The sequence below is a fragment of the Lutra lutra genome, chromosome X, assembly GCF_902655055.1.
Source record: "Lutra lutra chromosome X, mLutLut1.2, whole genome shotgun sequence".
NCBI classification, from domain to species: Eukaryota; Metazoa; Chordata; class Mammalia; order Carnivora; family Mustelidae; genus Lutra; species Lutra lutra.
This window is the reverse complement of record NC_062296.1, coordinates 46588105-46610006: the sequence shown is the minus strand read 5'-3', so window position 1 is coordinate 46610006 and position 21902 is coordinate 46588105. Positions and strand designations below refer to the sequence as shown.

Below are 21902 nucleotides of genomic sequence, written 5' to 3'. Positions count from 1 at the left end.
TTTCCTTGCCTATTATTGAGGATATCAGTAACAGTGGTAGGCCAAGGCCAAACCTGTAAAATATGACTTCTATTAGTCTCAGACCAACACAGATCAATTATCATTCTCAAACATATTCCTGCCAATTCAATACTAATCATTAACACCTCTGAGGGCTTACCATGTCCAAACTCTGAACTAAGCTTGTTGAGAAAACAAAGATGAGAAATCATGGTACCTGCCCTAAAACCTTTGGGTGAGAAGAGCTGAGCCAAGTACATAAACAGAAATAATAGAGGTTTAGAATATATTCTTAACAAATTGAATATAATATTAGGCATAAAGTAGTAAGTTGTAGAGTTATACCACATTTCTTTGCTTTATTATTGAGTGTTACGAAGGATATAATTTAAGTTTTAAATCAGCCTTTCTCTTTACAAAATCAGCTTAATTTCCTCTTAGTACTTCTAGTACTTAATATTTTTCTTATTTAATTTTTTAAGTTTTTATTTAAATTCCAGTCAGTTAACATACACTGTAACATTAGTTTCAAATGTACACTACAGTGATTCAACACCTCCAGACGTCTCCTGGTGACATCACAAGTGCATTCTTTAATCTCCCCCACATATTTAACCCATTCCCCCCACACAACTCCCCTCTGGTAACCATTAGTTTGTTCTCTATAGTTAAGAGTCTGTTTCTTGGTTTGACTCTCACTTTTTTCCCTTTGTTCATTTGTTTTGTTTCTTAAATTCCGCATATGAGGGAAATAATATGGTATTTGTTTTTCTCTGACTGGCTTATTTCACGTGGCATTATACTCTCTAACTCCATCATGTACTTGCAAATGGCAAGATTTCATTTTTTTTATGACTGAATAATATTTCATTGACTATATATCCATTCATTGATCATGAATTTTGGGGCTGTTCCCATAAATTTTTTTGTTTACATAATTTGGCTATTGTAGATAATGCTGCTATAAACATCAAGCTGCATGTTTCCCTTTGAATTAGTGTTTTGCATCCTTTGGGCAAATACCTTTTAGTGAGATTACAGGATCATAGAGTATTTCCATTTTTTACTTTTTGAGGGGCCTCCTCACTGTTTTCCACAGTGACTGAAACAGTTTGCATTCCCAATGACAGGGCAAAAGGGCTCCCCATTCTCTACATCTTCACCAACATCTGTTGTTTCTTGAGTTCTTAATTTTAGCCGTTCTGATAGGTGTGAAGTGGTATCTCATTGTAATGTAATTTTGATTTGCATTTCCTTGTTGATAAGTGATGCTGAGCATCTTTTCATCTACCTGTTCACCATGTGTATGACTTCTTTGGAAAAATGTCTATTCATATCTTCTGCCCACTTGTTCATTGGATTATTCATTTTGGAGGTATTGAGTTTTATTATCAGATATGTCATTTGCAAATATTTTCTCCCACACACTGCCTTTTAATTTTGTTGATTATTTCCTTTGCTATATAGAAGATTTTTATTTTGATGTAGTCCCAATAATTTACTTGTGACTTTGTTTTCCTTATCTGAGAAGACATATCTAGAAAGAAGGTACTATGGCAAATGTGAAAGAAGTTACTGCTCTGCTATCTTCTAAGATTTTTCTGGTTTGAGATCTCACAGGTCTTTCATCCATTTTGAACTTATTTGTGTGTATGGTGTAATAAAGAGGTTCAGTTGCATTCTTTTGCATGTTCCTGTCCATTTTTCTCAACACCATTTGTTGAAGAGACTGTCTTTTCTCCATTGGAAATTCTTTGCTGCTTTAATTGACCATATAATTGTGGGTTTACTTTTGGGTTTTCCATTCTATTCTATTGACCTATTTGTTTATTTTGTGTCAGTACCATATTGATCACTATAGCTTTGTAATACAACTTTAAGTCTGGAATTGTCATGCCTCTGGCTTTGCTTTTCTTTTCCAAGGTTGCTCTAGCTATTTGGGGTTTCCACACAAATTGTGGGTTTGTTCTAGTTTTGTAAAAAATGTTACTGGTATTTTTTAAAATTTATTTATTTATTTTAGAAGGAGAGAGCATGAGCAGTGGTGGGGGGTAGGTAGAAGGAGAGAGAGCGAATCTCAAGCAGACTCTCCACTGAGTGTGGAGCCTAATGCCAGGCTCGATCCCACAACCCTGAAATCATGACCAGAACCTAAATCAAGAGTCAGACACTGAACCAACTGAGCCTCCCAAGCACCCTAGAAATGCTGTTGGTATTTTGATAGGGATTACATTAAATGTGTAGATTGCTTTGAGTAATATGGGCATTTTAACAGTATTTTTTTTCCAATCCATGAGCATGAAATGTCTTCCATTTCTTTGTGTCATCTTTAATTTCTTCCATCAGTGTTTTGCAGTTTTCAGAGTACAGATTTTTTACTCCTTTGGTTAGGCTTATTCTTAGGTGTCTTATAGTTTTGCTGCAATTGTAAATGAAATTGGTTCCTTAATTTCTCTTTTAGCTGCTTCATTATTGCTGTATAGAAATGAAACAGACTTCTGTATGTTGATTTTGTATCCTGTGACTTTACTGAATTCATTTATGAGATCTAGCAGTTATTTGTTGAGTCAAGTTTTCCACATGGAATATCATGTCTTCTGCAAATAGTGAAAGTTTTACTTCTTCCTTGCCAATTACAGTATCTTTTATTTCTTTTTGTTTTCTTATTGTTATAGCTAGGACTTCCATTACTATGTTAAATTAAAATAGTAAGAAGGGACATATCTTTCTTGTTCCTGACCTTAGCAGAAAAACTCTCAGTTGTTCCCCCATTGAGGATGATATTAGGTGAAGAGTTTTCATACATGACCTATATTATACTGAGATATGTTCTTAATGTGATGTATCATGTTGATAGATACACAAATATTAAACCATCCTTACAACATAGGAATAAATCCCACTTGATCATGGTGAATGATTAATACATTATTGGATTTAGTTTGCTAGTATTTTATTGAGGATTTTTGTGTCTGTGTTCATTTTAGTTTTCTTCATTTAGTTCATTTAGTTCTCATCACTTAGTTCTCTTTTTAGTGGTGTCTTTATCTGGTTTTGTTATCAGGGTAATGTTGGCCTCATAGAGTGAATTTGGAAGATTTCCTTTATTCCCCATTTTTTGAGAATAGTTTGAGAAGAATAGATATTCACTCTTCTTTATATATTTGGTAGAATTCACCTGTGAAGCCATCTGCTCCTGGAGTTTTGTTTCTTGGGAGTTCAATTTCTATGCTGATTTTCTGTATCTAAGTTTTTCCACTTTTCCTTTTTCAGTTTTGGTGGTTTTTATGTTTCTAGGAATTTATTCACTTCTTCCAGATTATGCCATTTGTTGGCATATAGTTTTCATAATGTTCTGATTGTATTTCTTTGGTGTTGGTTGTTACTTATCCTCCCATTCTGATTTTATTTGAGTCCTTTCTCTTTTTTTCTTGATAAGTCTGGGTAAAATTTTATCAATTTTATAAATTGTTTCAAAGAACAAGCTTCTAGTTTCATTGATCTGTTCTATTGTTCCTTTAATTTCCATATCATGTATTTCTGCTCTAGTCTTAATATTTCCTTCCTTCTTCTGGTTTTAGGCTTTGTGTGTTTTTCTTTTTTTTTTTAAGATTTTTTTTATTTATTTGACAGAGAGAGAGAGAGAGATCACAAGTAGGCAGAGAGAATGGAAGGGAAGCAGGCTCCCCGCCTAGCAGAGAGCCCGATGTGGGGCTCGATCCCAGGACCCTGGGATCATGACCTGAGCCGAAGGCAGAGGCTTTAACCCACTGAGCCACCCAGGTGCCCCGTGTTTTTCTTTTTCTACCTGCTTTAGGTGTAAGGTTAGGTTATTTATGTGAGATTTTTCTTGTTTCTAGGTAGGTCTGTATTGCTACAAACTTCCTGCTTAGAACTGCTTTTGCTGCATCCAAAAAGTTGTGGATCATTGTGCTTTCATTTACATTTGTTTCTGTGTACTTTTAATTTCTTCTTTGATTTCCTGGTTGATCCATTCTTTGTAGCATGTTGTTCAACCTACATGTATTTGTGGTCTTTCCAAACTTTTCCTTGTGGTTGACTTCTAGTTTCATAGCATTCTTGTCAGAAGAAATGTATGGTATACCCTTGATATTTTTGAATTTGTTGAGACTTGTGTTTTGGGCTAATACATGATGTATTATGGGAAATGTTCTGTGTGTACTTGAGCAGAATGTGTATTCTGCACTTTTAGGATGGAATGTTCTGAATATAGTTATTAAGTCCATCAGGTCCAATGTGTCATTTAAAACCATTGTTTTCTTGTTGATTTTATGCTTAGATGACCTGCCCATTGATGTAAGTAAGATGTTAGAGTCCATACTATTATTATGTTATTAACAATGAGTTCCTTTATGTTTGTTATTAATTATTTTATATGTTCCAGTGTACCCATACTGGGTGTATAATTATTTACAAATGTTTTATCTTCTGTTTGGATTGTCCCCTTGATTATTACATAGTGCCTGTCATTTTTTGTCTTGTTAAAGTCTTTGTTTTGAAGTCTATTTTGTTCAATATAAGTATTGCTATTCCTGCTTTCTTTCCACATCCATTTCTCCATTCCCTCACTTTTAATCTGAAAGTGTCTTTAGGTCTAAAATGAGTCTTTTGTAAGACACATCTCTAAAGGCAAGGGAAACAAAAGCAAAAATGAACTTTTGGGACTTCATCAAGATAAAAAACTTCTGCACAGCAAAAGAAACAGTCAACAAAACAAAAAGGCAACCTACAGAATGGGATAAGATATTTGCAAATGACACTATAGACAAAGGGTTGATGTCCAAGATCTACAAAGAACTTCTCAAACTCAACACCCAAAAACCAAATAATCAAGTCAAAAAAATGGGCAGAAGACATGAATAGACACTTCTCCAAAGAAGACATACAAAAGGCTAACAGTCACATGAAAGAAATGTTCATTATTAGTCATCAAGGAAATTCAAATCGAAACTGCATTGAGATTACAACCTTACACCAGTTAGAATGGCAAAAATCGACAAGGCAAGAAACAACGTTGGAGAGATTGTGGAGAAAGGGGAACCCTCTTACACTGTTGGTGGAAATGCAAATTGGTATAGCCACTTTGGAAAATAGTGCGGAGTTTCCTCAGAAAATTAAAAATAGAGCTACGCTGTATCCCAACAATTGCACGACTGTGTATTTACCTCCAAAGATACAGATGTAGTGGAAAGAAGGGCCATATGCACCCCAATGTTTATAGCAGCAATGTCCACAATAGCCAAACTGTGGAAAGAGTCAAGATGCCCTTCAACAGACGAATGGATATCTTCTCTAGATGTGGTCCATATACACAATGGAATATTACTCAGCCATCAGAAAGGATGAATACCCAACTTTTGCAGCAACATGGATGGGACTGGAGGAGATTATGCTGAGTGAAATAAGTCAAACTGAGAAAGTCAATTATCATATGGTTTCACTTATTTGTGGAACATAAGGAATAGCACATAGGACATTAGGAGAAGGAAGGGGGAAATGAAAGGGGGGAAATCGGAGGGGGAGACAAACCATGAGAGACTATGGACTCCGAGAAACAACTGAGGGTTTTAGAGGGGAGGAGGGTGGGAGAATGGGTGAGCCTCGTGATGGGTATTAAGGAGGGCACATATTGCATGGAGCACTGGGTGTTTCATGCAAACAATGAATCATGGAACACTACATCAAAACCTAATGATGTACTGTATGGTGACTAACATAACATATTTAATTAATTAACTAATTAATTAATTAAAATGAGTCTTTTGTTGGCAGCATATCCTTAGGTCTTGTTTTTTTGTCCATTCTGACACCCTATGTCTTTTGACTGGTGCGTTAATCCATTTACATCAAAGTAATTGTTGATAGATAGGTATTTGTTGCCATTTTATTACTTTTTGTGTTTTTTTTTCTAGAGATTTTCTCTGTTCATTCCTTGTCTTTCTTTCATATTTCCTGGTTTTATTTAGTGATATATTTGGATTTCTTTCTCTTTATCCTTTGCATATTTATTAGTGGTTTTTTATATATGGTTACCATTATACATGTATACAACCTCTTCTGTACATAGCAGTCCATATTAAGTTGATGATCATTCACATTTGAACCCATTCCTTTTTCCTTTACTCGTCACATTTTTGGTGTATGTTATTATATTCTATATCATTTTTGTGTGTGAGTCCCATGACTGATTTTTACAGAAACACTTATTTTTACTGCTCTTGTGTTTCCTGCCTTTATGTTGTCACTTTTGGTCTCTCCCTTCCACTAAAGAGCCCCCTTTAATATTTCTTGCTGAGCTGGTTTAGTGGTCACAAACTTCTTTAGGTTTTGTTTGTCTGGGAAACTCTATCTCTCCTTCGATTCTGAATGACAGGCTTACTGGGTAGAAGATGGCTGGCTTCAGATTTTTCCCATTCAGCACTTTGAATATATCATGCCACTGCCTTCTGGCTTGCCAAGTTTCTGTTAATAGATCTCCAGCTACCTTTATGGGTCTTTCCTTATAAGTTAAGGAATACTTCTGTGCTGCTACTTTTAAGATTTTTTTCTTTATCACTTTTCAAATTAATTTCAATATGCCTTGGTGTTACCTTTGTTGATTCTGATGGGAGTTCTCTGTGTCTCTTGATCTGGATGTCTCTTTCCTTCCCCAGATTAGAAAAGTTTTTCAGTTGTTATTTCTTCAAATAAATGTTCTGCCCCCTTTTCTCTTACTTCTTATGGGACTCCTCTAATACAAATGTTATTACATTTGATGGAGTAATTGAGTCCCCTAAGCTTATTTTTATTTTGCATAATTCTTCTTTCTCATTTTTGTTCAGTTCCATTGCTTTCCATTACTTTGTCTGGGTCATTAATTTGTTTCTCTGCCTATTCTAGCCTGCTGTTCATTCCATGAAACTTGTTTTTAATTTCATTTGTTACATTCTTCATCTCTTTGATTCTTTTTGGACTCTTTTATCTCTATGGTAAAGGTATCCCTTATGTCTTCTTTTCTCAAGCCCAGTGAGTAACCTTATGATCATTGTTTAAGTTCTCCATCAGACATTTTACTTATATTTGTTTCACTTAGGTCTCTGGCAGTGGCCTTATCTTGTTCTGTCTTTTGGGATAAATTCCTCTGTCTGCACATTTTGTCTCAGTCTCTGCTTTCTTCTTTATGTTAGAAAAAACGGTTTTATCTCCTGCTCCTGAAAGTAATGGCCTTATGAAGAAAAGATCATATAGTGCCCAGGGCCTGGTGCTTCAGGAAGTACCTCCAGTGTGTGTTGTGTGTTCTCTGCTGTTCTGTTCTGGCTTCTCTAAATTCCAAGCCTGTCATCTGCAGAGGTTTTCCTTGACTGCTGTGGGCAGTGTTTGGTCCCTGGCCTTTGTGGAAAATTTTAGCTAAATGTGCTCTTGTCTGCTTATGCAATGAGACTTGTCACCACCTCTATTGGAACTGAAGCCTTGCAAAATTCCCTGGTCTGTAAAATGGTGTGAGGAGGGATTTGTGCTAGTCTTCCGGTGGAGGTACCTGCCACACTGGGACTGGGGAAAGAGTGACCAAGAAGGGCAGTTCCACAAGAGCACAGGGGAGTGGGGCTTAGTGTAAGCAATTTAGGCAGCCAGTGTCAGTGCTGTGCTATTTGCTGTAGGTGGCTCTGTGTTTATGCTGAGGGGTGAGGGAGGGAAATGTTGCCAGCCAGCAACTTTTTCCCTGAGAGGTGTCTCCATGAATGCTGCATCTCAATGAGGTGCTCTGAAAAGAAAAAATAATCTCTCCACTGCATGCCCCAAGTGCTCTTTGCGCTCTTTAGATTGCTGTTTCCACCCTGTCTGCCAGTTGTTTGCCTGTCTTCTCTGCAGGAGCAGTGCAGTGCTTTCAGGGCTCTATCCCAGCCAAGCATGCTGACCATTTAAATTCTAGGCTTTAAGCCCTACTGGTTGTAAGAACTCATGAAATTCAGCCCCTCTCGTTTTCCACACCAATGGCTTTGGGGGAAATTTTTCCTTGCACATTTCCTTGTGTGTTCATCTCTTTCTTGCCCTTCTCCAAGGACCATGGCCCGTCTCCTCCACAACACCCACAGTCTATTTCGTCCTTAAACCACCTCTCAGCACTTCCTACCTTCTTCAATATGATGTTTCCTCTCCCCCTTTCTGGCTTTTTTCTGTCTATCTTCAAGTCAATTTCTGGAGTATTTAAGATGATTTGAGAACTATCTAGTTGTGTTTGTGGGACGAGGCAAACCTAGGGCCCTCCTACTCAGCTGCTACCTTTCTGCTCCTCATTTAGTATTTACTACAAATTGATCTTGTATTTTTACCAATCTTTATAGATATAGAAATACAGAAGTTAGAGATTCAGTTTCCAACCTTATCCTTAAAAAATTTTTGTTCAACCTCAGTAAGTTTAGCTGAATATTTAATAGTTTGAGGTAATTTAGACAAGACTCAATAGACATTTCATTTTATTCTATTCATGACAAACAATAAGCCATTAATCAAATAATTAAAACAGAAGAGTTTTGCTCAATTAAATTAAATTTATTTAAGTTTTCATCTGCCATTGCATAGTCATAGACCATTTCCATTTCACTCTATTAACTAAGAGTAGATACCTAGGGATGTACTAGCCAGAGTCTCAAAAATGTATACATTCCTGAGAAAAATGTAACTGCATTACTGTTCTGTAACATTTATGGAAGTAAGGCATAGTCTGTTCCTCCACACTAAAGGCTACCCAATATTGAACAACTGGATGATTTATTTCCCCATTGAGTTTCTTTAATGGCATTTTGTGCCTTTTTAAAAGAGCTTCTTTCCATATTGAAAAATCTTGCCTTTATCTGGAAGCTTTCAGTTTCATTCCTAGCTTTTCCTCTAAGTTAACCAGGAGACTTCACCTGGACTCTAGGCAAAGATTTCTGATCATCTTTTTCTGTTAGAGCATTTATATGCCGACTACAACTGTTTCACTCCCACCTTAGCAGGAAAAAAGGTGTCTGAGAAGAAATGAACACCCACTTGAAGAACTTTAACCAATTATCCTTGCATTTCTATGTATAAACCCACATTTCTATTGCTGCTACTCTTTGTAGATTTTTCTAGCTTGCCTTTGGACAACACTTTCCTCCCTAGAAAATCCCTCCTAGACATTTCTTCTTTGGAAGGTGGAATTTAAAGATGGCTCCAGGATTCTTTCTCCCTCGTGAACAACTCTATAAAATCAACTCCCCTTGAGTATGGATGGGACTACAAATATGAGGGTATTTCATTCATGTGTTAGAGTACCAATCAGTTGGCTTTCAGTTAACCAAACAAGAAGTTGTCCTGGGTGGCACTATTTAATCAGGTGAGCACTTCAAAAGAAGACCAGCCCCCAGCTCCCACAAAAGACCTTAAGTTAATAGAATGAATTCAGAAAGAATTGAACAGAGAGATCACTCTCCTGATATCCTGGAAGAAAGCAAATCAAATAACCATGTTGTGAGAGAAGGGGGTTATGTGTCATGGGCCTGAGGGTGACCTCTAGGAGCTGAGAGTGGTTCCGGGTCAATAGTCAGCAAGAAAACAGGGCTTAATCATACAAAAACAAGGAATGAATTCTGCCAACAACCAGTGATCTTGGAAAAGGATCCTTAGCCTCCAGTGAGGTCAGAGTTCTGGCTGACAACTTGATTGCTGTTGTGTAAGACCCTAAGCAGAAGACCCAGATAACTCATACCTGAACTCCTAAACCATGGTAACTAAGAGAAAATAAGTTGGTGTTGTTTTAAGTTTATGATAATTTGTTATACATCAATAGAAAACTAATATATCTTCGTTCATACTTTTTCTCTTTTTATTGATAATGGTTATCTAAATGGAGACCAAAAAGTCCGATTAAAAGTTTTAACCCTCGTATATTTTTTCCAAACTCAGTATTCTATTGTAAATCTATTCTCTGAGGTCACCACTGGCCTCCTAATTACCAAATCCAATCACCATTTTATGAATTTCATTCTCTTTCATCTTTTGGAAACATTTAAAATCAATGACCACATTCTTCCTAAGATTGTTTTTAATTTTTAAAATTAAAAATATTTTCTAATTGGACATTTCTTCAAATTCCAAACTTTATTTTTTTTTAGATTTTATTTATTTATTTGACAGAGACAGAAGGTGCACGAGCAGGGGGAGTGGCAGGCAGGGGGATAGAAAAGCAGGCTCTCCACTGAGCAAGGAGCCCAATGTGGGGCTCAATTCCAGGACCCTGGGATCATGACTTGAGCTGAAGCTAGATGTTTAACCAACTAAGCCACCAGGCACCCCTCAAATTCTAAACTTTAAAATAAAGTGAGTTTATAACCTCCTTGTGGAGTTTGGGGTATTTTAAACAACTGTAGTCCTCTTGCTTATCCATGATATAAACTGAAGAAATTTTCTGCTACCCCTCAACACCATAACCTACATCTACCTTTCTCAAAAACATACATTTTTTAAAACCAACTTATCTTAAAATCAATCATGTTCCTTTCCCTCTAATTTTGAATTATTTCACTTTCTTCCTATATTTTGGAAAACATAGTAGACTCGGTGTAAATTTCCACATTATATTCCTGTTCCTTATAGAATGTATATCTCTCTCCTTATGCAGATTATTTTGGTCTTTTGGGCACTTAATAACCCCAGTAAGAGAGTCCTTTTCCCAAGTAAGATGATTTGTAATTTGCTTTAGTCCAACAAAATACAGTCATAGTGTAAAGTCCCCAAATTTAGATTAATATAACTATTAAAAATTTTCTCACAGTCTTTTGGGAGCCAAATTTCAGAAGTAAGATCATCTCATAAGACCATTTTAGAGTCCAAAGGCCAGAACACAAACTCCTACCTGTCATTCTGTTGATCAAAGTTGGCCCTGGCATCTCCCCTGATTAGGATTATTAGAGATATCAAGTATACTTGATTATCTCCAAAGATATTACTTAAAAGTAAAAAAAAAGGTTTATTATTTGTTTAGATTGGATCAATAACAAGGTCAAAATAGATGTTTCATTGCTCAAAATATGGTTCAAGTAGTGCAGGGCTGGAGGTGGGCCTGGGGGGAAGGAGTTGGGTAAAAACCATGGATACGTGGAAATGATGACAGGATAACATTAAAAACAACTTAAACCTTGGTACTATAAGCATAATTTCCAGGAGAAAAAAATCACTGATCTGAAGAGCAGGGATATTGGCTTAATTTGGTGGCTCCCTATACTACACTCAAGGAACATGCCTGTCAAAACAATCAGAATTTTAAACTTGCATGTCAGGATAACCTTGTCCCTGATCCAAGTCTGGCCAAGAGTCACTATTTCAATAATTAGGCTGTCACTTTCATTCTGCATCACATCTTAGTTTGAAAAAACTATACATCCAAAAAGACCCCACAGTTTATTTCAGGGCTCTCCTTCTGACAGCCCTAGGCTCTCCTTAGTACTTAATAGTGGATTTTTTTTCTTTTACCAACTACTAATACTTCTTTGGCTTCTGTCATTGTTATCTTTCTCTGTAAAACGGAAGGTTGGATAGGAGACTAAGGTTAGATTGTGGAAGAGGTTGCCTGAAATATAAGGCTGGGATTTTATTATAGTCATTGTAGGCTCTTGAGCAGCCAAAAGACAAGTGCAACCAAAGGTTAAAGAATGACTGGTGTGAAGAATAATTTTAATTTTTTTTTAAAGAATGACCAGTGTGGCAGTAATGTGTAAGATGATTTTGAGGCAAAAAGGCCTGAAATTAATAGGGTATGAGAAACCTCTCCAGGAATTACAAACAGTTCAGGATGGCTAAAATACAAGGTACATGTAGAAAGTAGGTAATTATGTCATCTATGTATGAGGTAAGGAGAGCCAGAAGTGAAGAAATAGTACCAGTAATGAAAGAGAATGAAGAAAACAAAGAGTAAAATGTAGTATCAGATAGTCATTTAAAAGAAATTAAGGCTTGTTAGATGCTTTGCAGGATAGATGTCATGTATTAGCCGAGATATGGATGGATGTATTGTTGGTCCTGCAACCCTAACACCATATGATCAAGCACGAGGGGCATCTCATAGAAAAGATGACAAAAAGGAAACAACAAAGATGACTTTAGAAGTTTCTCTGTTAGAAGATCTAAAGAATGGTGATAATACTGCCAGAAAAAGAGATGTTGTAACTTGTTATTATATACCAAAAGGGGTAAGGCCAGTGAGAAAAATGTCCTAGAAAGTGGGACGACTTTACATCATAAGATTAGCACTTAGTTTAGAAACCACTGTCAAAGCTAGAACTTCTGTGTTGCCTTTAGAGGCCTGGCCAAATTTGTATCCTGAGAACAGCTAATATAATCAAAGAGGGATGGGGTATATCTCTCAGATGTTCACCTAAAACTCAGGGAACACCTACTAGTCTTAAATTAAGCTTGTAAACATTATTTGCATTATTGAAAATATTATTTAAAAACCAGGCTTTTGTCCATGTTCTTCTTCACTAAAGCCATAGATCTCCCATCTTACTTGCTCCTTTTGTTCCTAAGATTAAACAAGGAAAAAAATTCCTTTAAACCAAGGAAAATGATACCAAAATTTAAACCAAGGAAAATGATAGATTTCTAGAATGGCAAACTGAAAGGAAATTCAGAGATATATAATATAAACCTATTGGAATGCAGATAAGTGAAGAGATCGTAGGGAGGAAGTAATTTAGTCAAGATTGCACAATTAATCATCCACGATAGCCTGAGGTATGATCCAGGTCTTGGGCCTATCAATCCTACAAACTTTCCACCATGTTCATTGTCTTTCTTCATGCAAGGATTCCCTCTGATTTTGGTAAAACATCACTAAAAGTTTATAGAAAATTGATTAATTCAAACCAACTGATATTTAAAACACACTGAACTGTGCACAGCATGAAATACAGAAAGAATAAGACTTGGTTATTGCTCTTTAAAGTCTAGTGGAATTGGGGTGGGAATTATGACTATGACACAAAACAATAAATGAAAATTAGCAAGAATAGTACAAACAAAACACTGCAGGACATCAATGGAGAAACGTACTAAATTGGATTGAGAGGAAGAGGAATGGCTTTTTGCTTGAGCAGAAATAAAAGAAGAAATACTATTACTACCTTCACTTAATAGAAGACACCAGCCTAGGTAGGTAGATCCCCAGCTCTACCCAGACCACACTTAGTACAAAATGTATAAGTCATTCTTGTTTATAGGTAGTTCCAGTGCAGCAACAATAAAGAGTATCGTATGTGAATTGGGACCTTGTATTGTCAGATTATTTCTGAATCTCTTACTTCCCTCATTCACTGGAGCTTGCTTGACCAGGTTATAGGTTCATTGGAGGCTAAAGCCTGAAGAAAGAATACACACACACACACACACACACACACACACACACACTCATGGATTTAAGGTGACCCCCAAAAAATATCTAAATAAAACCTAAACTAAATAATTAAAATCAAAAATTGTATATCCATACTTTCACTTATTGGCCTGATGTCTACCCACCCAATCACCCAGATAAGAATGGTAGAATCCAATTTTAGCAGAAGCTACTGCCAGAGACAAGAGTCCTTGAGGAAACTAGGAAAAAAAAAGGCAAAGAGTGAAAGTATTGAGTGCCTGCTATATTCAAAGCTCAGAATTTCTAAAAAAAAAAATAATAATAATAATAATAATAATAATAGAAGATATGTCAGAATCCCAAATTTGAGGAAACACTGTTGCCCAGACAATGTGGCATGTAATCTCTTGTGCATGTACCGTGAACTAAACTATAATTGTACAACTACCATGAATATAGATAACTAGTACATTAGTCTGGTAAAACTACACTTCTCGTAGATGGGTCTTAGAAGCTCACAAACTTTCTTTCTCTTTCCACACTAGGAAAAAATATAAGCTTTGACTAAACACAAAATTGTGACAGAGTAAAGTTAATTTTCTCCATAAATGAGTGAAATCATATAATTTTAGGCTCAGAATTTTTTCATTCAATATTCAGTCAGTATACCTTTATTGATTACAGATATCTAGGACAAGCTAAATAAAAAAGAAAATTTATTGACTAAGTAAAAAAATAAAAAGCCAACTCAGTTTGACTAGTTCCTCACCTGCAGCCCATACTTCACCCAGACTGCTAGTAGTAAGTTACCTATAACAATTCCTTATTGGGAGAAGAAGGGAAATTCAGAAAAGGAAAATAAATTGGAGAGGATCTAAAAAATTGAATATTTGAATACAGAGTGGATTCAAACAGCAATATTAGAGCTGTAGGTTTGTATTCCTACTTTTAAAACTTGTCTCCGTTTTATATTTTTAATTTCCTTTATTTTCCATTTGATTTCTTTTTTTTTTTTTTCAGCAGAGTTCCTTTAGAAAAGTCTGGTGTGTTGATACTCGCTAAGGATAAACTGAAAGATATTTCTTTTTTGGTACTTAGGCCACAGATAAATGAAAAGTGGCCAGCCTATGTGGTGCCCGCATTCAGGGATGAAAATTGCCATAGGGAAATATAAATGGGGGGGGAGGGTTGTTCAGGTTGCTACCATTTCACAAAAGCCCTTATTTGTTTATTTCTTGGAGATTTGTTACACTTCGTTAGATTTTCTGATATAGTTTAATTGAAGAGAAGCATATACTCATGAAAATTTAACAATACAAACTGTAAAACAGTTGATTTCTGAAGGCATATAAATATGCCAAATTAATGATATAAACAATAACTGATACTGTGAGATTTTAGGGAGAAGGGCCCAAGGTCTTCTAATCTATAATTCCTTCAAGAAAAACTGTCCATAAGCCATTCCAGATAGATATATTTGATATTTTTAATGTTCTAATGCTTTTTCCTAAAAAACCAGATCCTTGTATATGAACTTCCAAATTATTTCCCCTTTGAACTTAATAACAAACATTTTAGAAGAGAAAATAGGGGAAATATCATGGTTTCATAGAGAGGAGAGTATTTTTATAATCCTGGGTTCATCTTTAGATAAAGAAGCTTCCTGCACACAGCAACAAAAATTTGTGATCAGCCCTGGTCCATACTCAAAGTTCCACCCCCATCCCCTGGGGATGTAAAAATGATAGTAGAAGAAAGAAAGAGGCATGGAAGGAATCAAATAACTAGACCTAAATCTGTCAGTAAACCTGTGATGTCCCATGACACACCCTGGATCTGTACTTAAGGCCACTAAGTTCCCATAACCCTTCTGGACTCCTAAGGTCACTGACTTTCTTTTCAATCATGTGATTTCATTTTAGGCTTCATCTGAAATTACATCATAAGAAGCACTGACCACTAACTAGGAAAATTCGTGAAAGGCACTGCAGTGTCAGAAAGAGGTATGGTTCCACTTTCTAAATCAATCTTGTTTCTTCAACTTGCAAATTATCTTAACAAAGTAAATTCCTTTGTCATCTGCACAAAAAAATTAATTTTGTGTTTATTGTTTGTTTATATTGACCAATTAATAGCCCATTTTCTTTGTTATAAGATAGTTCTTACCATACTGTATTTTAAGTTTTCCATACTTCTGAGTTATCACCCCCCACCCAGACTTTGAGCTGCTTGAAGGCAGGGATAGGAATTAGGTATCTCTGAATTCATATAGTGTGGGTCTCATTATTTGGGGATCACAGTAAATTCTATAAAAATAAATTAAATGCTGTTTAAGATAAGCAAAGCCATAATTTGTGAAATGAGTGGCTAAGACTACATGATCTCTATCCTTCTATGAGTCATTACTTGTTTGAAAGTTCTACAATTTTCTTTTTATGACCTGATACTAGTCATTGATTTGACTTAGTTATAAATAAACAATTAAACCTAAGATACCAACATTACTAGGAAAGTTTATTTTGGTCTGTAAGGACTGGAAAATGTATTAATGGGACTAATGACCATCTGCTGTCCATTAATTTATCAGTTTTATTTGGCATCTTTCATTCAAAGATCTGGAATGTCAAATTTATAATATTTAACACAAAAACAAATAAATGATTATTCTGTGTCAAGATATGAGTGTTTTTCAATCTTACAGTTAGCATTACGATTTAGTTCCTTCCTTAATACCTTAAGAAGCAACTTTAGGCTCTGAGGTTGGAAAGATTTTAAATGATACTGGAATGCAAAGATAACTCTAAGTGGTTTTGAATTATAAATAATAATTTAAAATGACAAACTTGTTCATCATTCATTTATTCATTCACTCATTCAGTCAATTAGCATTTGTTGAACACTTATGATCAAAGTACGTATGTCTTAGCCTTGTGTGACATGCCTTCTTATATATCAACCAGATAGTCTATAAGGGAAGATAACATATACATACAAATCATTGATCTGAAAGAGAAATTTAGAGTTCTCTAGAAGGGAAAATGATAGAAATTACTTTGGAAGGAGAATGAGGAAAGTCTTAAAGTCTTTTCACCCAAAAAGGGTGTGATTCGAGTTTGTGCATATACCTAGATGGTGGAAAGAGTATTTTAGGCAAAAGAAATGGCATGAAAAAAAGACAGGTGAGAAAACATGTAGCACATGTCCCTAGCATAGTAAAATAGTTGTTTCATTGAATTATAGGGTGTGCAAAGAAGAAAAGTGAGAGAGAAGCTAGGAAAATTTAGTTGAAACTAGACTATAGAGAGCATAGAAGTTTGGGTTTTATTTGGATTTTATTTTATTTGGATTTTATCCTGAAAGCCCTCAGGGACCACTGAAGTTTTTAGAACAGAATATGATATAGTTGGAAGAAGCCCCAGTATATGGACAATTTATCTAGAGCTTTTAGAAAGATGTTGTAGGGATTGATTGTGATAGGAAAGACAGATGGTAATTAATCTAACACCTTTCAAGTGTAGTTCTCGAAAGGTATAGCAAAAAAAATCTCAACCGCGCCATCTAGGGCCTCATCATAACTGCACAATTTGTGGAAAACCTAGCAATAAGGCTAACCGGGAAAGACTTAAGTTTAGGCAGTTTCCCTCTTTTCCACAATTGCACCTGAGTTCAGGGAACCAATGGTGACAGAGGCAGGTAACTGGAAAGCAAACTGAGAAATAATGCATAATTTGGGAATAGTCAACTCATTTATCTCTTGGACCTTAGATATCCACCCTCAGAATGATTCATCCTCAATTTTTTGTCATATACCAATAGTTCTTGGTGAAAAATTATGACATTTTTCAATTAAAGGAAAAAATGAAACAATTAGCTAAGTTGTTAGCAGTAGTAAACCTGGAAGTTATATCCCACCCACAACCATTCCTATAGCTGTTCGTTTCATTACTTCTAATTCAGAGACAAGATCAATCCCCTCCATTGTTGGGAGTTCTTGCATGTTCAAGCAGTCTTGCCACCTTACAAACCCCAACTTTCTTTTACTAGGGAGAAAGAACTGTGTAAAAGGCCAAGAAATCAGACTTTAATCAAAGATTATCCCCAAAAAGAAAAGGTTATCCACCATATTCTATATTGATGAGTTGCTCCCACTTTCTTAAAGAATTAAAGAATCTGGAGGAACACTAGAAGTTATTTTCACATTGTCTCATCCCTAGGCCTAGAGCTATCTGATCAGAGCTTGTTTAATGCCTTAATTGACTGTCTTGATATAGCTTAACTAACCTATACCAAGTAACAAACTCTTGGTATGAAAGAAATGACCATGCATCATTGAATAGTATGGCTTTGAGAGTGAGTCTAGGAAGAGAGCAAGAATAAACAGCTGCAACAATATCCATACCCAGAAAGTATATTTTAACTAGTTATGTTACATCTTTGCTCAGGGCCTTAACTTATGGTGCAGATTTTTTTTAAATGTTTTTTTTACCTCTTTGGAGTTTTCCCTCATTAAAACAATTAAATGAGCATCAACCAGCAGATGTTACCTAGGAAGCCCTTTTCTTGAAGAAACCAAGTATTTTCTTTTTTTTTTCTTTAAGATTTTATTTATTTATTTGACAGACAGAGATCACAAGTAGGCAGACAGGCAGGCAGAGAGAGAGGAGGAAGCAGGCTTCCTGCTGAGCAGAAAGCACAATGTGGGGCTCAATCCCAGGACCCTGGGATCATGACCTGAGCTGAAGGCAGAGGCTTTAACCCACTGAGCCACCCAAGTTCCTCTGGGAACTGAGTATTTTCACCTAGATTTTATTCTCCAAGAAAATTCAATGCTCTTCCAATAGATAGATGATGATAGATAGATAGCTGTAGATAGATAAAGGATGGATATATGGATATTTATATTTATGAAAAATGACTATCATTAAAGATTTTATCTAATAGAAAAACTCAATTAAAAAGGAAGATTTACAGAATAGCACAAGAGTAATATGAATTAAAAGAAAAGCAGAGTTATCCTGGCTAGGTTTTGAAGATTAGAAGGAAGTCCATTAAACAAACTTGGGTGGGAAAGGAGGGAAAAAGAGTTTTCTTGATGCCTATAGGACCCAAAACCTTCTCCTGGAAGCAAGGTGCTGCTGAATCCCTCTTTATTGCCCCACCATCTCTGCTTCCTGCCATGGTCAAAAAGTATATATAATGACAATATAAAATGAAATCTTTTTTTTTTAAGATTTTATTTTTTTGACAGACAGAGATCACAAGTAGGCAGAGTGGCAGGCAGAGAGAGAGGAGGAAGCAGGCTCCCTGCTGAGCAGAGAGCCCGATATGGGGCTCGATCCCAGGACCCTGGGACCCTGGGACCATGACCTGAGCCGAAGGCAGAGGCTTTAACCCACTGAGCCACCCAGGCGCCCCTATAAAATGAAATCTTAATAAGCCCTGTAATTTATTGTCTAATAAAAATTGACAAGGATATATATATATCCTATATATACATATAGTATATATATATTTTTTAGGTACCAAGGAGACAGTCCTAGAGAAACATGGATGGAGTCGGGAATCTGACATTATCTTCTGCCAATAACAACACGTGCAATGACACTATTGATGACTTCCGCAATCAAGTGTATTCCACCTTGTACTCTATGATCTCTGTTGTGGGTTTCTTTGGAAATAGCTTTGTGCTCTATGTCCTCATAAAAACATATCACAAGAAGTCAGCTTTCCAAGTATACATGATTAATTTAGCAGTAGCAGATCTACTGTGTGTGTGTACACTGCCTCTCCGTGTAGTCTATTATGTTCACAAAGGCATTTGGCTTTTTGGTGACTTTTTGTGCCGTCTCAGCACCTATGCCTTGTATGTCAACCTCTATTGTAGTATCTTCTTTATGACAGCCATGAGCTTTTTCCGGTGTATTGCAATTGTTTTTCCAGTCCAGAACATTAATTTGATTACACAGAAGAAAGCCAGGTTTGTATGTGTTGGCATTTGGATTTTTGTGATTTTGACCAGTTCTCCATTTCTTATGTCCAAAACTTACAAAGATGACAAAAACAATACCAAGTGCTTTGAGCCTCCACAGGACAATCAAGCTAAAAATTATGTTTTGGTCTTGCATTATGTGTCATTGTTTGTTGGATTTATCATTCCTTTTGTTATTATAATTGTCTGTTACACAATGATCATTTTAACCTTACTTAAAAATTCACTGAAGAAAAATCTATCAAGCCGCAAAAAAGCTGTAGGAATGATCATAGTTGTGACAGCTGCCTTTTTGATTAGCTTCATGCCATATCATATTCAACGCACCATCCACCTTCATTTTTTACACAATGAAACTAAACCTTGTGATTCTGTTCTTAGAATGCAAAAGTCAGTGGTCATAACCTTGTCTCTGGCTGCATCAAATTGTTGCTTTGACCCTCTCTTATATTTCTTTTCAGGGGGGAGTTTTAGGAGAAGACTTTCTACATTTAGAAAGCATTCCTTGTCCAGTGTGACTTATGTAACCAAGAAAAAGGGCTCTTTGCCAGAAAAAGGAGAAGAAACATGTAGAGAATAATTTAAACCCATTTCCAATGAAAATCATTGAAAAAAGTTTCCCAAACAAATATTACCTCAAATTATCTACAAAATATGAGTATTTCCATTAATAATTTATAAGTACTTAACTGCATGTATGCCTATAAATATATCTCATTTATGAATCCACATTGTTAGAGGTCCTAAGGATATTTTAAGTTTTAAAAATTCAGTCCACAACTATTAACTAAATTATAAGTAGTTTTTTGATCATTCACTGAAAGGTGAAGAACATTTTTGTCTTGGCATTGTAAAAAATGGTACTGAGACCTAAGTTTTCTTCCTCAAATAAAAGCTTCACAAAGGATAAGAACTAGTCCTTTAAGAACTAGTCCTTTAAGAACTAGTCCTTTAAGATACAAAATTAGCAATTAGTCCCCAATCACTCTAACATATTCCTTTGCATGCGTGCCGTTAGATGAGAACTGGAATGATCCAGGAGTTACATAAAATGTCCTGTCACCCTCTTTCTTTGTAGTATTGAATGACTAGGCAAAGTAGGGCCATTTCTTCCAAAACAGAATATGCAAGTGCTAGAACACCCTAATATGCAGCCAAATGGCCCTAAAGACTCCATGCAATGTGCAACCTGGAAACTGAGGAATATAAATTTGGTCAAAAGCTAGTTTGTGTCCAGTTTCCTTCTGTTCCTGACCCAGGCCCTCAAAAGAGAATGATGGAGTTTTTGTTGCTTATGAAGTTCTTACAGGGAATTTTCTCCCTACAATTCTTCCTTAAGAACCAAACAACTGACAGTCCCATATAGGAACAGAAGCAATTTAAAATTTATCTAAAGAAGACGGAAAGGGTTTTATTTTTCTACAGGCTTATTGGGATCAAAACTACCTACAGTGGGTTTTTTAATAAAATTTGAGTGTTGATACTATACGTTGTTTAGGAAGTACTTATATTTATGTAACTATATCAGAGATTTTGCTCTATGACATGCACTTATGCATGGAAGTTAATTACAAGTTTTATTATTATTTTGTACTTTTTCTTCTCTATTGGCAAGTAGATAGAAATATCAAGGAGATGTTTACATCGGGTTTTATATTACAGTGGAAGCTTTGTTCTTTAAACATACCAACTTGATTAAGGCTGAAATATAATATTCATGGGCAAGCTTTTGCTGAAATGTGGTCTGTTCCTTCATTCTGTGTTTCAAAAGGCACATTACCTCAGAGAAAATAAATGATAATGGTGAAGAAAGCTATGAAAGGATTCTATCTGAATCTTCCATGTGTATGTTATTTCTATTTCACTTCTAATGTCACAACCCCTTAGGAAAACATTCAAAACAAAAAGAAAGAGGAACTCTAAGGCATAGTATATCTAACTGGTATCCATTTATTTTTAAAATACCTGAGATTTGGCATTATCTACACTTTTTTTTAAAGATTTTATTTATTTATTTATTTGAGAGAGAGAGAGCATGAGCGAGGAGAAGGTCAGAGAGAGAAGCGGACTCCCCGCGGAGCCGGGAGCCCGATGCGGGACTCGATCCCGGGACTCCAGGATCATGACCTGAGCCGAAGGCAGTCGTCCAACCAACTGAGCCACCCAGGCGTCCCAGTATCTACACTTTTATCCTATACCATTTTTTCCCTGTTTGAGGTGAAGATCAAACATAATATCTACCAAAACATTCAGTCTTCATTTCTCGTGTTCTTAGCTTTCTGCTATTCAGTAAGTATAGTGTGATGGAAGAGCACTAAATTGGAAGCAGAAGACCTGATTGCTAATCTGGTCTCTAGTACTTACTAGTGGTGTAACTTTAAGCAAGTGACATGAATTCTGATTTTCAACTTCCTCATTTGTAAAATGGTAATAAAAACACTTGTCTTGCCTTTTTTTTACAGGGCATTTTTGAAACTCAAATGTGATCATAACATACATATGTATATTAACATTCATATGTTAAAGTTTTACCTTTAATTC

General features: G+C 35.8%; 1 protein-coding gene across 1 annotated transcript in view; it reads left to right on the top strand.

The window, feature by feature from the left end:
* CYSLTR1 (cysteinyl leukotriene receptor 1) overlaps nt 1–21351 on the top strand; it is a 38765-nt gene extending 17414 nt beyond the window's left edge. The window contains exons 2-3 of the mRNA XM_047716872.1: nt 15295–15375; nt 18892–21351. Of these exons, the coding sequence (XP_047572828.1) occupies nt 18919–19941 (1023 nt within the window). The 5' untranslated portion in view covers nt 15295–15375; nt 18892–18918 and the 3' untranslated portion in view covers nt 19942–21351. The remainder of the gene's footprint in view (nt 1–15294; nt 15376–18891) is intronic.
* Nucleotides 21352–21902: the final 551 nt, after the last annotated feature.